Raw genomic sequence first — 17,391 nt, 5'->3', positions numbered from 1 at the left:
GTGATAGAAATCAGGATCTTTAACATCAGCTGATGTCCATTTATGGCCAGTGAGGGAGCTTTCTGTATCTTGATCTTTATCTGCGGCTCCCTCTGTATAGTTACCCCTGGCAACTGTCAGAACCATAGGATACCAATACTCTGTGGCCCTGGCCCTTCTGATAACTGACTGGCCTTTGTCATCAGTCCAAGATTTTGGGGGGATGTATAGTCCCAAGCACACAAATGTAGCAATCCATGAAGCTTCACACACACAGTGCAGGTAGTTTTTCTATCCCCACCCCACCCTCACCCCCGCATCCACCCCTAGTTTGTTTCTCCTATCTCCAGTGAACAAGATCAAGTCGGGGTAAAGATAGAGACTGCCTCTCTTGCCAAGAAGCAAACACAAACACCGACACCCTCCTGTTCCTGGTGTCAATTAAAATTTTATTCTAGAGGGCAGCTGGGAAGAGCCTGTACATGCATGCTCTTTATGAGAAGTTTGTGCCTCTACCCTTACTTTAGCGTCTTGCCCAAAGTCCTGATGTTCATGCAGGAGGTCTTTCCCTCTCTCCCAAGTTGTTTGCAGCCATCTATTCCCCGAGATACTCAACTGTCCTTATCGTCATCAAAAGGCAGTGGCTCTTCCGCAATGAGAAATTGGAGGGACCATGCATGCTTACTATTTGCCCCACTGCCACCACCATGATCACTCGGGACAGAAGCCTTCAGTGTTAGGTGTGAGGCTCGTCCCTACCCAGATCCTTTGCTGTCAGGAGCTCTCATTAAACTTCTGTAGAAGCACAGCTGTGGACTACAGCTTCCCCAAGAACACACTGGTAGAAGGTTGCGGGGGGGGGGCGGGGGGGGATTGTACCACAGGGAGCTGTGATAGTTTCCAGAATGGGCTGATAATAAAGGCCAATCAGTCACCTCTGAGAAGAGGGCCAGAGCCAATAGCCTGAGGGACCAGGGACAGGGTGTTGGTGTCCCTGGGTTCTGACGGTTGCCAGGGGTAACTACGCAGAGGGGAGCCACAGTTGCTTCCTCAGGGAATTTTCAAAGAATCTAAGCGCCTGCCAGAACATTCTTCTTTTATAAACAGACAGTATTCTATTTCCTAGAGTATAATTATAAACACACCTGCTCCAACTGTGGAATCTTTCCATAAGCAAGCAATAAACTCCCAGCCAGGAGAACCAAGTAGTATCCTGAGCAAGCAAACACATCAACTGATTTACTATGGTGCAAACAGTGTATTAATAATGCTACACAGACCACAGTGGAGGGGGGGGGGTTCCTTTCCCTGACTTAATCTGTACTTAAGCAAATAGAAATTCAACCTCAATAGCCCAGGGGGAGAAGTTTATAGGGAGGCATTTATAACTCAAGGAAGAAACAAGAGTATTGAAGGGTGTCAGCATACTAAGTTCAGTCCAGGACATTCTAGCATAGAAATAATTCAAAAATGGGAAAGCTACATATGAAATAAGGGAAAATGACTGTGCTAAAAGTAATTAATGAAGCTGCAGGGGTCCTCCCCTTCTTCACCCTTCTACCATCCTAGGAAACACATCTAATTAAAGTATAGACCTGCTGTGTCTGATTAAAATAAGGGCAAATGTTTTTATATAGAATTCACCTTATAGACCTGTATGAAACTAAACTAGCCACATGTAAGACCTAACTCTATAGTTGTGTGGGCAAAGAGCGGCCATTTACCTCTCTGAATGCCGTTCCTGAGACAGCTAGTCCACATTCATAACCGTGTGTGTTGCTTCAGGTTGCAAATCTGTGGTGCAGCTGAACTTTTCTTAGGTATAATTAAGCCATTTATTAAGGTTTTTCAACTATGAGTGTATTAAACTAAAGTGAAAAGATACTGGATAGCATGCCCATCCTGGGAGTTTCATTCCAAAAAAAAAAAAAAAATCAGATAAAATCCTATCCCAGTGCACTCTACTCATCAGCCAATAAAACCATTAATGTGTACATGTGTGAATATCCTCTTCCCCCCCCCAAAAAAAAATCAATTTTTTTGCTGGTACTCCTTACCAAGTATCTACCACAGCCTAAAATCATGAGGGCTGTAGTAAAATGCACAGAACAAACAAGAGGCAGAAAACAAATCTCCAGTGTGAGATCTACTCATGGATCAGTCAGTTTCCAGGACGTTACTGTAACTACAATGTGACAGGTCAGTATAGGAACCACAGGGTGATATCTTCATTTTTGCATCTACAGGCAGTTCTTCCAGAAGGGAACCAACCCATGGCTGTCGGGGTTTCCTAATATCAGGGGTGGAAGGTCTCATCTAGCACTTTGCGATTGACATTGCCTTGTGAAAATACCTGTGACCCCAAACACGGAAGGATCGACAACACAGAGAACGGACAAGAGAGTAGTGGGCTTGATGGGTTGTTGCTACGTTTTAACAACTTCTCAACAATGTCAATCTATTCTTTCTCTTTGGGTCAGATACTCAACACCAAGCAAAATTCCTTTATGTTAACGTCAGCCGCTTCAGGCATAAGTTAGTGACCAGAGTTAACCAGAGACTCAGTTGAGATGAGGGAACGACTGAAACCTCATTACAGCTTACAAACTCTCTGGAGAATGATGGAATATTCAAGGACAAATGATAAACACTCTGGAGAGAACTGCTAATACAGACAGGACCGGCCCTGCTCACCCCAGAAGGCACACTACACAGAGTCAGACGCTAGACGCATAGACCAGAGAACACGGTACAAGGTTAACTAGAAGGGGGTCATGGAGACACCACCGTGGGACATTAAAAACAAAGAAACCAACAAAGTTAGGACCTCGGCATTTTCCGATTCATCAATGGAAATTTGCTGGAAAAGAAGAAAGGAGGGGAGAAAAAAAAAGATTTGTTAGGAAGGGAAACACAAGAGTGTAAATGTTAGAAAGTTGCAACTGTATGGCTCTGTTCAACCATGACACTGATAGTCAGTGATAGTCACTGATAGTCATTGCTGATAGGCAGTGGCCATTGGAAGGAGTTTACGTACTGAGGACACTGCCACAGCTTGGAATGACATCTGCTCTGGAATAGAATATACCATATGTGCCATGCTTCATGTGCCACAGTATGTGTCACACACTGAGCAACAAAGCTCACCAGTCCATCATCCAAGCATCAAGACAGCCTGGTACCTGCTTATAAAACGAGAAAACTTGAATGGAGTGGGATCGGGAGCTGAGTCCCTAGGGTATGCTTTTCAGAATTAGATAGGAAGGGACAGGAGACTAGAGTACTCAACTCATTTATGGAGGGTCAGGAGCCCAAACCACAGCTGGGCTCAGTCAGATCTGGGATTACCTTCAGGAGGCAGAGACTAACATATCTCAAAACCTGGGATCATTGATGAACAAGAGTTGACATTTGCCCCAGTTGGATTACTAACATGGGTGCACTAGCATCAACTCAATGAGAATTTAAAACCAAACAAAACCAACCCTCACAAGAGAGCTATCTCAGGCACACTGGGTTAAGAATAGCTAGCTGATGTGTAGTTCAGTTACATTTCCTCTGAGAAGTGAAGAGTCTTGTCAGAAATGCTAGTTGCCAGAAAGGCCAAACCTCTACCCATCCAGGAGCTTCCATGATTAGCAGATAATTGACAATTTTAATAAATAAAACCTCTGGCGTTGCCCGAGGTTGGCTCTCTCTGGAACTAACGCAGGGCTTATTGAGAATGGGGAGTGGAATGTTAGATGCCGACATATCCTTTTCCATTAGTTCCCGGCCTCTGATTCTCCTCCAAAGCTCTCTGACCAAGAACATAAACCTAGGTCAGCCTAATAAAAACCGACCCGAGAGAGGCCAGAACGCATTAAGATAACTGTGCCGCTTGTTATTTTCAAAGAGGATCAAGGGGCAGAAGATTTCCCTATGAGTTAGAGATGCAGAACAATCTTTACAATTCTTAGCTAGAGGGATGTTAACTGTTTTCTTAGCTATGGGTGACTTTTAATATGGATTGAAAGCAAACTGTAGTGGGCATTTCATAGGCAGTGTGTTTAGAGTCCTGGTATCATTCTGAAGTTTGACCTCTTTGAAGAAGCAGATACAAGGATATGAGGAGCTTCATACCAAAACCTATTCCAAGATCATGTTAGCAATTATTTTTCATACCTTCTCTATTTTTATGTTTAGTACTTGGTTCTTAGAATTCAGGGATAAAACAGGTGAAATTCGTTTTTTGTTTGTTTGTTTGTTTTCCTAAATTCCCTGAGTGCTTGTCATGGTCTGGAGAGGGTTTGAGTGTATTCTGACAGTTCACACACTGGGACGTTGAACCTCACTGGTGACATGCCTTGGTAAGACCTAGGGGGAGGGCCCAAGGTCACACACAGGGCACTGTCCTTGTATGGAACTAAAAATCTGATATTTGGGTTGGTTTCTTTTATTTCTTTTGGTTTGGGTTTCTGTAGCCCATGTTGGCAGACTCTAGGTAGCTTTTCTTCCTCAGATTCTTGGGTTTTCAGAGGGTGATGGGCATTAGTTACAAGCTGCGCCCTGCATTAGTTCTCTGGAAAGTTATCTGTAACAGCAAGGCAGACTCCTCAATCCCCCTTTGGCTTTCTGTTTCAGAATGTGATTTCTCACTTCAACTACTCAACAGTAGACCATAACCAGAGAACAAATGAATGGGGCTGCCCAATCTTAAGAGTTCTGGGCTCCCAAACTGTAAGTTATAAGTATAACTCCTTTGTTCATTTGAATTAATTAATTAAGGTAGGTAGGTAGTAGGGATTGTGTCTGATAGGCCAACACTCTACCATAAAGCTACCTCAATTTTATAACATAGGCCCTTCAGGTATTTCACTATAGTAACATCACTGTGGCGACAATTGTGATTCATCTACTCCCTGCCTTTGGCACTTCCTAGACTAGCATATTTTGTGGATAGTGAGCTAAACACTCACTAGTCACTATTCTGATAGCTATTCAAAACCATATGTCTCTGATGGTCCTGGGGCAACCAGAATTTATAAACTTACCTCCTACCTAATGAAAGCTTCTTTAAATTGGATGGCAAATCAGAGCTGAGCTGAACCCTAGATATTCCGAGACATAGGATGCTCCTGTGTTTTATGTAGTAATCATATACCATAATGAAAACAACGTTAAGACCATAGGTAAACTTCAAAGCCCTTATGTGTAGTTAATCTGCATGCTTAGGATATGTTGGCGAAACTCTAGGTAACTGGAGTCAGACTGTAGATTTAGGTTCATGGGGCCTTGTTCTTAGCTGTACGATCCTAGACAAGATTCTGAACTTTTCTATGTATTCAACGTCGAGTCTAAAAATAACACTGATGATATTTATCTCCAGGGCTGACCCAAGATAAGATAGGAGACTGTTACCCAAGAGGTTAGCAAATGCTGTATCTGGTGATTAAAAAGTGTAAGGCAACTTTAGAGAGATGCTGGTATATCTGAATCTATTTGGTAATCCAAGGCATTCTTCTCAATGGTCTTTTCTCCCCTTTAGGAAAGTAGACCTACATGAACACACCAACACTTTTAGAGTAGAATAATAAGGAATTGTTTCAAACTTCTTTCTCATCTGTGACCTTGATGAAGTCCTGAAGTTGAACGGAAAGGGAGAGAGGAGCAAAGGTACACAAAGCCTCTTTGTCTATGGAGACTGCAGCTTAGGGCAAAGGATACAGAAATGGCCTGAACCAAAAGATGCAGCAGAAGAGAGGCAGGAAAGTGAAACTGGGCTTCTAGCTTTGACCACATGGATTCTCCATGTGACCCTGGGCAGATAGCTCATCCCAGCCCAGGTGCTTCTACCCAAGGGGGGTGGGGTGGGGGGGGTTAATGAGGCAAAGCCTGAAGCCTTGTCTAGATCTGATTCTGTGGCTATGAGGACTCAAGAAAGGGCAGGGAAGGAGGACTGTAGCAAATACCCTTAGGAAGGTAGTAGCCATGACCACATCCCTCATAAGGGGCAACCAGGAGGAAAAGTGTGATGAAAGCCTAGGAGAGTCCTCAGCACAGGGGCAGGGACAACCTCATTGATAAAAACCCAAGCCAACTGGTTTCCTTGAAAAGAGAAGGTTAGTGCTCTGGCTGTGAGTTTTTCTACCCTTGAAAATATTGGCCTGCCTATGTGTCTGTCGTGCTTCTTCACTACACCAAGAACAGCTAGGTAACCTGTTGAAATATCATCAAAGAACCTTAGTGAGACAAAGTAATTAACCAGACAGAGGGAAGCAAAAACACTTTCATGCCTCCTGCCCATTTCAAAATTCCATTAATATAAATGGGTAAGTAGCATTTTCAAATAGCCAAAGCACTAGGGCCAGAAGTTCCAGGATGAATTGCAGGTTCCTAGAGCATCTTCCTTGGTTTTGTGGTCTTCCCACTCTAGTTTACAATGTTCCCAATTTCCTGAAGTGGGGATGATTCCAAGCAGTCTGGAAAGAGACGTCAGCCTCTGGGCTTGGGCATGTCTAGTTTCTTCACCGGCTACAAAGGAAAGTGAACTGAGGCCCAAGAAACTCTTTTAACCTCTGGGCATTTACTCTTTTGTAGCATCTTCTACCTGATACCCATCAGTCTTTCTCTGCCCACTCCACCCCAAAGATGCCCTTGGTGTCTCTCTTCCCATCCCTTCTCCTATCAATTAAAACCTACCCAGGTGCCCATGTGTGTATATGGGCAAGTCATCTCATCGTTTCTCACCTGGACTAAGGCGCTTTGCATCTACTACTTATATTTATATGCTTCTGCCTATCAGGTTTCGTCCACGAAATCCTGATTTAGTGAACAAGCATTCCCCTTTAAGTTTACACACTATAAACATTCAGAATGAAATTATATATAGTTTCGTCTGTTGGGTTGGTGTGAGACAGGATTTCCTGTATTCCAGGCTTGGCCTGGAACTCTATGCAGCCAAGGATGACCTTGAACTTTGGGTCACCCTGCCTCCATTTCCCTAGTGCCATGATTACAGGCATGCACCAAGAGGTACATCTAGTATCATGCAGTGTAGGGTGTCAAACCCTGCTTTGCACATGCCGGGAAAGCATCTTACCAAAAGGGAAACCAGCAGAGGGCTACGGCACAGTGACGACTTCACTTTTCTGTTTCTCTCTCTCTCTCTCTCTCTCTCTCTCTCTCTCTCTCCCTTACTTTTTCTTTTTTCCTTTGAGATATGTTTTCTCTGTGTATCACTGGCTGTGCTGGCCTCTGAGTCAAGAGATCTGCCTGCCTGTGTCTACTGAGGGCTGAGATTAAAGGCGTGGGCCATCACTCTGCCATGTTTTCTTGTTCTTATTTGGGGAGCATCATTTGTCAGGTAAGCTTCTAGTGAAAGACCTTGCATAGGCTGAAGGGTGAGAGTTCAGCAGTCTGTCATACGTATAATAATTTGGTTATCACCCTCTATTCTGACAGGGAGAGAGGTGGTTTAATTACCAAGCCTTCTTCCCAGGGCTGACCAATGAGTTACTGGGTATTCTGAAAGGACAGCGAGACCAGGAACCATTGGTAAAAGTGGCTAGCAATTAGTGAGTGTGTTATTACCTACCCAGTGACGGTTGGTGGCATTGAGACTTATGCTTAAGATTCCTTGCTGGGTAAGAGAATGAGCACCAAGATTGTTCTTGCCCTACTGTGCCTCACATGGGACACATGCCAAATGCCTGCTTTCTCATCTACCAAGAAGTACCAGGTCACAGGAATTGTCCATTTCTCAATCTCCATCAGAAGTGGTGACATGCAAAGAAACCAAGCCTTCCTTCTAGTTAGAACTCGAGGGAGTTTCGTGAGGAGCTGGAAGGATTGTGAAATCCCCATCGGAGAGCGGTAAGCCAGCCCACAGGTGTGCTGAGGTGGAACACAAGTCCACAGATCCGGACTGATACACAAGACGCTATGCCTCACTGGGAAGTTCACTAGGCAAGAACTTAGAACTACTTCCTTGGCATTAGGTTATGTGGTGAGGTGTCCATGAGAGACAACTAATAATATTTATATTTGACTTGCAGGAAGGCACTCATATGATTCAGTGATCATCCAGGACAAGAGAAACAGCTTTAAAAAAAAAATTAAACTGCCAGCCAGTAACTAAGGGGCTTCCACACACTCTCAAACCTTAACTTTAATACACAGCATAATTTGAACGGGAATATAAAATGCAATACCTTCTCTCCATAGCCTCTGTCTTTGGTCATCATTTCCCTGAGGGTCTGTAAGACTTTAATGCATAGTTTCTCTTCATTCTCCTCCAGCAGTTGCTTGGTATGTTTTATTAGCCTGAATAAGAGAAAACGGGGGTGACATCTTAAAACCATCCTCCAGCTAAAGACATGCCACAAGTATTCTGATCTAACTAGTCAGTTAAAGAATGAACATTTAAGAAGGGTTCCTACTTTAAATACACTTCAACGCATCCACACACTTAAGAGCCAGTCAGCAGCCATGTCTCACACACGACACCTGCTGGCTGGGAGCAGATTACCAGGCTGGCACGGCAGGAGCTGGACACATAACAACGGGAGGTTATACCGAGTGGAGAAAGCAGACAGAGCCCTGCTCATACGTGTGGTTAGTTATCCACTGGGTATTGCTGCTAAGCTATGCCAGCAGGACATTTTTAAGGACCCCACTCACGAGGATGATGGCTGGGGAAAGACACTTTCGGTATCCATAGTCTCCTCGTCAGAGGAGCTTCTAGGGCAAAGCCCACCTTCCACACAGAAAAACAACTCAGCTCAGTGAAAAGTCAAATGGGAATATTTATTTATTTATTTATTTATTTATTTATTTATTATGTCAAAAGACTGGTGACTTCTTTATAGTTTATGGCCCACATGGCATAAACTAAGAATCTAAAAGCATGTTAGGCAAAGATAGTGAGATCATTGCAGGTCCAAGACGTTAGAGGGCCTGGAGGGTCATGACAGTTTCCTGTTTGTTTGTACCACACATGGTAGGCGTTTGCTCCCAACTTGCTAAGTAGAGAAAAAACCCAAAAGGGCATGCGGTTCAAACGGAGCGGGAAGTGTCAGTAACTAGGATCTAACAGACAAGTTTGTTTTGGGATGGTCAGAAACAGGACTCTAGTATCTAACTTAAGCCCATGAAGTTAGAAACCGGCCAGCGGCTCCTCCTTCAGAAACAGGGGCTCGGCCTGGTCATCAGGGGTTCCTGGCTACTGACCACGTCAGAAGGGAGGCTGCTTACTTGCAGATGAAACCTCCACTCTCACATTTCCTCCTGGCATCCGTGTTCTCGGGGAAGAGCAGTTCTGGTCTGTGTAGAACATCCACGAGCACAGACAGCTCAGCCTGCACCAGGGGCCTGAGCCGGTCCTCTAGGGCAGACACGATGTCCTGGAATGAGAGTGTGCCTTGGTCAGCAGCTCGGGAGGAAGCTGGCTGGAATAGGATGAGCCTCTACCTATCTCTGCCTGAGCCTGTGGTACAGGCTAGGCTGTGTTAGTGCGGCTTTAGCATTGTCTCCCATTATTTCCAGTTATTAGATACTGTCCAGTGGTTACCGGAAGCATCGCCTCCCAATCCAGAAAACAAAGGACAAATACATCAACCTGTTCTGCACCTCTTCATCTGAGACAGTTTATGCTATCAGTCGCCATTCTACGTAGTCATAAGCACAGCACACACAAAAACAAGTTTAATGGTGTCAAAAGATGTCTGCAGTATGAGCTTAGAGCAGTCAAGCAATAGTATGGACTTTACGACACGGTTTCAAGGACAATATCCATAACTAAAAGTGCATACCAAATCCCACTAACACATCACCACTGGTTTTCTCTGGGTGGCGAGGTTACAGGGGAGTCTAATATTCTGCTACATAGTTGCTAGTGCTGTCCGATCCTTAGCAATGAGCACAGTTTACAGAATAATCATATAAACATGAGAACACAAATGAATGAACATGCTGTATCAACATGCTAAAGACATGTACCCTGATAGCATGATGGTCTTCAAATGCAAAACACACAGCTGTAGGAAAGGAAAACAGAGAGAAGTTGAAAGAGCCACCAATCCAACACAACAAACACCATTTAAAGGCAAATGATAGGAAACAGACGAGGACCCATCTTCAAAAGATGCCGCAGCCTGGCCCCAGGCTTGCTGACTCAGCGTTCAACTAGCAACATGCTAAGGCTGGAGAAGAACACAGCACAGTGCGATTTGTATGGGAAGAATGCCCCATTTTAATGTTTTTCTCTTTTTCCCCCCCTCTTGGGGGGTGTTAAGAAAAGGGACTGAAAGATCTTGTATATAGAAACTCAATTTAAACCAGTTAAAGATAGACTTGGCTTGTGTTTAAGGGACTCTGTATAATGGTAACAGGGCAATAATGTTTAGGACACAGAGATGCAGAATTAGGTGATTGCTCCTGGTGAGGGAAAGAGTTCCCAACAAGATCCTAAGAAGCATAATGCAGATTTCCTACTTGGTACGGCTTTCATGGGAGTGAAGAGGAAGGTCCCACCAGCTTTCCTAATAGCATGCCTTTGAGGCCCACTCTTCTTCCTCTCCTCCGCCCCCTTTCTCTTTACTCCTTCTTGATCCTGACTCTAACACAACTGAAAGCACTTATGGGGGTGAGGGTGGAAGCAATTCCTTAACATTCATTAACGTACTGCATGAAGCTGTGCATCTTTTGAGAAGTCTTCATTTTTATGTTGAAACGTGTTTGTACTGTATTTTCAAATGTATGACATTCAGCATTCAGAGAGTGACTGTGAAAGCAACAGCAACTGTGAGAGTGAGAGCGAGAGAAAGAGAGAAAGTGAGTGAGCCAGAAGGAGAGAGGGAGAGAGAGGGAGAGAGTGAGCACACAAAGCAATGAGTTGGGGAAGATGAATGTTGAGAGAGAGAGAGAGAGAGAGAGAGAGAGAGAGCAGGTGAGGATTACTACAGAGGTGACGAGCTGCCAGGAAACTGTCCTTGTTACAACTTTTGCTGCACAAGGACATCGAATGATGACAGGGACTCGGGTAATACATTACTGCAACATCAGGGTCTTTTAAAGCCCTGACAAGTCTTTGCAGCGAGTATGACCTGCCTATGCATTCTGTTCCATTTCTCAGGATACCTATTATGTCTGAGGCAAGATGCTGCTATGTTTGCAGATAACTGACGTGGCCTGTGTAGTCAAGAAAATACTGTTTGTTCATGGAGCATCGAGTCTGTTATTCCTCACCTCTCCCGAAGCACAGAAGGTTGGGAAGCCCTCCTTTAGCTACACAGTTACATTTGCTTAGAAACACCTTCTACCATAGGAAAGACTCCGGGCCTTTCCTTGACCCTGTAGCTCTGCTGGCTGCCTAGCCACAAGGACTGCATCTGTTCACAACGGTAGCCTTCAGCAGGATGCTTCCCACTCTAGTTCTTAGATAGGCATCCCTTGTCCCTACCCTAACCCCTGTCCAGATTAGCTTTCCTGAAGGCACTTGAGGTTTACACGTGTAATTAGCTGATCCGTGGCCATGCCTCTTCCAAAGCTCGAGGCTTTATGAAAGGGGGAGGAAGGGGCTTTTCTCACTACGTATCACCAGGGCCCAGGGCTGAGAAATCAATCAGTACATTTATTTGTCATAAATTACATAAATTATGGAGCCACAGGGTGACTCAGTTACTTTTCCTAATGATAGCAACTTTTATAACCACAACAGTAACCTTAGGCATTGTAAGAGAAGCCCTTGAGTGCTCACTATACGGTATGCCAGGCACTGTTGAAGGGCTTGTGCTTTCCAATGGCAGCCATTTCTCTAGTTCACACATTGTTGTAGCTCGACATCCTTCCCACTGAATGGTGGTTTGAATTTCCCTCCTAAGAAATGGAGTGTCCCTCTGAGACTGCATAGACCAACAGAGGGCAGCAGAATGGATGTCTAGTGACATCTTTAGAGCTAGGGTGATAAAGACAAAGGTGTTTCCAAGTGGTCCCTAGAAATGTTTATAGACTCAGCTGTCACAGTGTGAGGAGGCCTATGCCACCCAGGGACACTCTATATAGACTTCAGACAATAATTATGGCTAATGCTCAGCATCAACTGTCTGCCGTGGAACCCCTTCTGGGAGTTTTTGTTTACCAAAAGACCTGGTACTCCTGGCCCCACAAACCTCTTCTGTGTAGCGGAGCTTGTATGTTTTGTGGCTTCAGAAAATACACTTCTCAAGTTTAAGTCCACTTCTTCCAGCCTCAGACTTTACCTGTAACCTCTCAATGATATTTCGGTAGTCTCTGGATGCTGCCAGTACAGAGTCTCTGCGAGCGGCGTTTCGGGCTGATAACCGCCAGTTCAGGGCTGTTTTCTGCACAATGTTGTGGGACTTCAGGAAGAGGTTGTTGACTTGGCTGTCCAGGTCAACAGGAATGGCTATGGCCCGGCTCTTGGCTGCAAAAGAGACGGATGACTCATGAGTCTACAACAGTCTGGGAAGCAGGCTAGAATCCTCATGGCCCACTAGACAGATTTTTCTACGCCTATAATGGGCAAGTATGTATGGTCTGGTGAAGAGAGAGAGGAAACTCAACTTTTAACCACAAATGTAAACTCTGGGGACTTGTACCTACAGACACTGAAATGGTTCCAAGCATTAACACTTGGGGAAGACATGTTAACAGCTCAACACCAGTTTAAATGAATGGCTGGCTTCTTACGAATGCCCGGGTGCTTGTACATTTTAAGAAATATCTGGACAAATAAGTTGGTTGGCCAAGAAACTGTTTTCCTCAAAATAACCAATTTTGTTGTTCTACAGAACAGCCTACAGAAAGCAAACTTCCACTGACCAAGACACAAAACAGCATCTGCACTGGAGGCTCCTCCTCTTTCCCTCCCTAACAAAGGACAACGCCACGCTCCCCCATGAGGAAACAGCGCTGAAAACCAGCACAGGGCCACCTGAGGACACTTGGCCAGTACTTGTTTGCAAAGGCTGGTGAGGTCATGAGTAACAAGGAAAAACAGAAAAACCGCCCCAGACCAGACTGGGCACATGACAATGAAGTGTGTGACAGGAGTGGAGGTGTGCCCAGTGCGGAAGAAGGACATTCATGGAGACATTATGAAGTCTGAGTCAGGCCTGGAGTTTAGTTGGTGGTAACGTACCACTGTCATTCTTCAGCTTTTGACAATGTGCACTAATAACGGCGATGCTGAGAGTGGAGGAAGAAGGTGAGACTTACAGAGGAGCCCTACTGTATCTGTTTTGTAACTTTCCCACGAGTCTGAAAGTATTACTAAGTATAAGTTAAGGAACCTAAGGTGAACACTTCTGGTTTCTGTGTAGGGAACCCTCCCCAAACCAATGGAACCATTTCCTATCTTCACGGATGCTTCAAAACACTGGAAACAGAGGGAGTGTTCCCCACTGCCTGTATCTAACGTTGAAAAGAGCTGGAACGCTTTGAAGGATGGGCTAGAGAGCAACCATTTTTCTCTTAATGGGAACATATAAGGCACACGAAAAGAATCAGTAGCTAGCCAATAATATCCTAACAGTTTATTAAGTGGGAGACCCTGGGAGAAATGTACAATATAAAAAAGCAGGGGACATGGTTCACGCTTATCTGTTAGAAAGTCTGTGCCCTGACTGACCTATCTAAAACCGAAAGGGATACACAGGATTTTAGGTACACTTTGACTCAGGAGGCCATTCCCAAGAGGCACGATTGGGTCTGGGAAGGGACTAGGCTGCCTCTTCTCCAGATATCACACAAGCATCGGCTCTCTCCTCTATTTTTGTTTCCTCGAATTTCCCGGGACTGATGCGGGGCCTCGTGTAGACTAGGTGAGCTCTCTACCGCTGAGCTGGCTTCCCGCTGTCTCCATGTCACTCCTGCTGAGACTACTGAGCCTTGTAGCTTCTCTGACCAAGTGTCAAGCTGCCCATGAAGCCAACAGCTTCCTTAAATCAAAACCAATTAACTTGTGGGTTAAGGACTTACACAGACATTTTGGCCTGAACAGCGTATTTCATCTTTATGAATTGCTGTCGAGTCTGAAGAAAGCATAGGGCCATCCAGGCATTCTCTCAGCCTAATCGCTCCCAACACACACACACACACACACACATCAACACCCACACGCAGGCACACTCATGTAATACCTGTCAGCTGAGACTGTAACAGAACAGGAATAAGGCAGGGCCTAAAAAAACCAAGGCAAGGAGTCCTCACAAATACAGCCTCTGCTTGCCCTAAGTTATAACATGGAGGAGATGTTCATCTTCTGGTCACTATGAAAGCTCTCTTTCCCATAAATCCTATCCTTTCCCAAGGACATCGTTTCTGAGAAGTGTGCTTGTTGCTTGCCAGGATCTGGGGCTCTAGTTCAGTCACAAGACTTCTCATCTGAGTGGGAAAGCTTATTCCTGTGAAGAGAACTCATGGAAGGTATAGAGAGGAAGAGGTCAGAAGACTGATTTAAGGAGATGTAGACGTAAAAGAGGAAAAGTGCTCAGGCAAGGGAAGGCTAGACAAAGGCTGGATAACGGGCAGTTGCAGGATAGTAACAATATATAGAGATTTACCAACTAGTTCAAACCTAGTAGAAGAAAGAAATCTGGTTTCTATGGCAACAGGAAGCCAATTCCCCTGACAATGCTGTACCCCAAAACATGTACAGTGATAGTACCACTTAAACTTTTTTCCTTTGGAAAGAGCTGAGGTGTAGTTCAGGGCTAGAGTGCTTGCCTAATATGGGATAGGCCAAGGTTCAATAACTAGCATTGCAGAACGCAAGGATGGGGAGGGATAAACAAGTGCCTTTTAGACTGGCCTTGAGATAAGAGTCTTGGGGGTTGGGAAGCAAAGAGGGAAAAGAGAAGCAGCCACTTCATAGAGAGATGCAAACAGTGCACCACTTGCGGGAAAGGGTGCTCTTTGGGATCTTAGGGGTGCTTCACAGGAAGAAAATTTCCACGTAGCAAAATGCATCTGCTGGAGTAAACAAACTCGTGCTATGAATGAGGGACTTCCCAGGGTCTTGATAGTCTTGATGGATAGTCACTTGCCAAGAGCCGTCTGGCTTTGATCTACGGAATCTTGTTTTTCAAGGATTTACTGTTTCTCACTGTGCTGGCTTGGCAAAGACAGAGGCCAAGGAGTCAAGAGCTCGGCTCTGGGTCTGGCTTTGCAGCTTCCTTCCTTGGGAGAGCTGCGGCTCGGCTCGGTAAACAGCAGGCCACTCATTTTCATCCCGCCACATCCAGACGGATTGGCTGCCTTACCTACGTCAGAGAGCACCCGGATGCAGCTCTCCACCGAGGCTTTTTGGCTCGGCATCAGCCAGTTGCAGTGGTAAACTCGGAACACGCCTTGCAGGAGTTGCACAAAGACAGGCTGGCGGGTCTATAAGAGAGAGAGGCGAGGTGAAGAAGGCTGCAGAACACAGATGGCCTGGCTAGAAACAGAGGCTGTCTGGAACCCTCCACATCTTAGTGGGAGGATTCCAGAAGGGTCAAGGACTGGATTCCAGAATGTGTCTGCTTTGGTGTAGATGTTGACTATCCCCTAAAGAGCTATGTATTAAAGGGACTGGTCTTCAGACTGGTACCATAGGAAGGAGGTGGGACCTAGGAAGAGGTCCTTCGGGCATCCAAAGGACAGGGGGTGGGACATTGCCCTCCTCCTTGCTATTGTTGCTTTCTTTTTATGATTGGTTGAACATGTCTACCCCATCAGACACTCCTGCCATGATATGCTGCCTCACCGCAAAGCTTTGGGGAAAAAAAAATTAATCTTTTTTTGTTTGTAACTAAATTAGTCTGTTTTTTTTTCATCATATCAACAGAAAGCTGAAGAACACAGTGCCTAGATGGTGAGAGAAGCTCAGGAGCATTTTAAAGCAATAAAATAGTATCACCGACTTCATGTTACTTATTTTAGATGCATTTTAAACTTGATATTATCTAATGAATTCTGATCACCAGAGTGAGCAGGGAAATCAAACGCTCCAAAGCAGTAAAGCCACGCAACTACGAACCAGATGAATTAACCCAGGTCAGCGATTTCACCCTGGTGTGAGTGGCCCCCAGCATGTTAGATGTACCACAGTCACTTAGACCAAACTCTCCTTGAAGCACCATGTCCCAAGAAAAGCTCTGACCTCATGATTCTGCTGCTGCTGCAGCGTCCCAACAGCTGCACTACAGGTGCAAACCACCATCCTGAGCTAGCATCTGTATGTCCAATACTTTGTTTGCTTATTTAATTTACTTATTGTTTAACTGTATGCATTCATGTGTGTCATGGGGAGTCAGTTCTGTCCTTCTAGCATGGGAGTTCCAGGGATCAAACACAGGCCTACTAGGCATGCTAGCAAGTGCCTTTATACTTGAGCCATTTCACTGGCCCTAGACACTATATATTTTTTTTTTTTTTTTTTGGCTTTTTCAAGACAGGGTTTCTCTATAGCCCTGGCTGTCCTGTAGACACTATATTTTTAATTCACAAAAATGGAATGCCAGATGGATGTCAGCAGGGACGTCACCTCTATCCTTATTTATGACAGTCTCTTTGATGGTACAAAGACAACCCAGCTGTAATGGGTAGTGACAATAAATATCCATTTAACCCAGAGCACGGGCACAAGCCAATTGCTTTCTATGAGAAGACCTCTCTTTGGCCTCATGAGAAGAACTAAGTTTGCACTCCTTTTAAAGTAAGAGCATGCATACAGCTAGTGAATTAGATACTGACTTTCTGAATGCTTTTTAAAGTAGGGATTTCTTATCTCTATTCATGTGACATTTTTCTCTTTGGACATGCCAGGCAAAGGTGTATGGTGAGCTGCACCAGTCATCTGTTTGGGGCAGATAACTCATTCGGCTGCACTAAAGTGCATCGGAAAGGAGTAAAGAAAGAGGCGGTGAGAAATCTAAAGGGATTTCCATGGTGAGAGGGAACCAAGGCAAGTGCTAGAGGAGAAAGAGAGCCTGTTTTAAGAAAATGAAACAGAGGAATAGAATTTTCAGTTCCCCCCTACAAATGCGGTTCATGTATCTTCCCATTGTTGGGTGCGTGATACAAGCCAGATGTGTCATGCATGATCTCATTTGGACCTGGATAATAACTATGTGACATGGAAGTTACCTTTGTGTTCTAGTATAAGACAAAGGCTGGGCAAGGATAAAATTATCCAAAACTGCTAAGAGAGGCCAGCAGAGCGCTGACTCAACCTCTTCTCCCCATTCAGGTCAGCTGGGACTGGAATCTTCCGGAAGAACAGCCTGCCCTGCGCTCCCAACCACCCAGCAGCAAGCTTCAGTACTCATAGAGGTCAAGGGGACAGGGAGCCAGAGGAATTGGCCAAGGAACCTAGAGTCAGTTCCTATGGCTGTGGCTTCTGCTTAACCTCTGAGTTTATAAAGGGTCCCA

At 44.9% G+C, this 17,391-nt stretch overlaps 1 protein-coding gene across 19 annotated transcripts in view; it reads right to left on the bottom strand.

Moving 5' to 3' along the window:
• Itpr1 (inositol 1,4,5-trisphosphate receptor 1) overlaps positions 1-17,391 on the bottom strand; it is a 338,034-nt gene that overhangs the window by 124,945 nt on the left and 195,698 nt on the right. For 11 of the 19 annotated variants that reach the window (XM_006505623.1, XM_017321407.1, XM_006505627.1 and 8 more), the window contains 5 exons: positions 15,243-15,363; positions 12,219-12,403; positions 9,214-9,362; positions 8,172-8,283; positions 2,807-2,839 (listed from right to left, as the gene is read on the bottom strand). In XM_006505623.1, the coding sequence (XP_006505686.1) occupies positions 2,807-2,839; positions 8,172-8,283; positions 9,214-9,362; positions 12,219-12,403; positions 15,243-15,363 (600 nt within the window). The remainder of the gene's footprint in view (positions 1-2,806; positions 2,840-8,171; positions 8,284-9,213; positions 9,363-12,218; positions 12,404-15,242; positions 15,364-17,391) is intronic. The other 8 variants (XM_006505624.1, XM_006505625.1, XM_006505632.1 and 5 more) reach the window with 1 other exon arrangement.

Source organism: Mus musculus, chromosome 6, assembly GCF_000001635.26.
Source record: "Mus musculus strain C57BL/6J chromosome 6, GRCm38.p6 C57BL/6J".
Lineage (NCBI taxonomy): Eukaryota > Metazoa > Chordata > Mammalia > Rodentia > Muridae > Mus > Mus musculus.
Note: the sequence above shows the minus strand (reverse complement) of the source record. Positions and strands in the feature narration are given on the sequence as shown.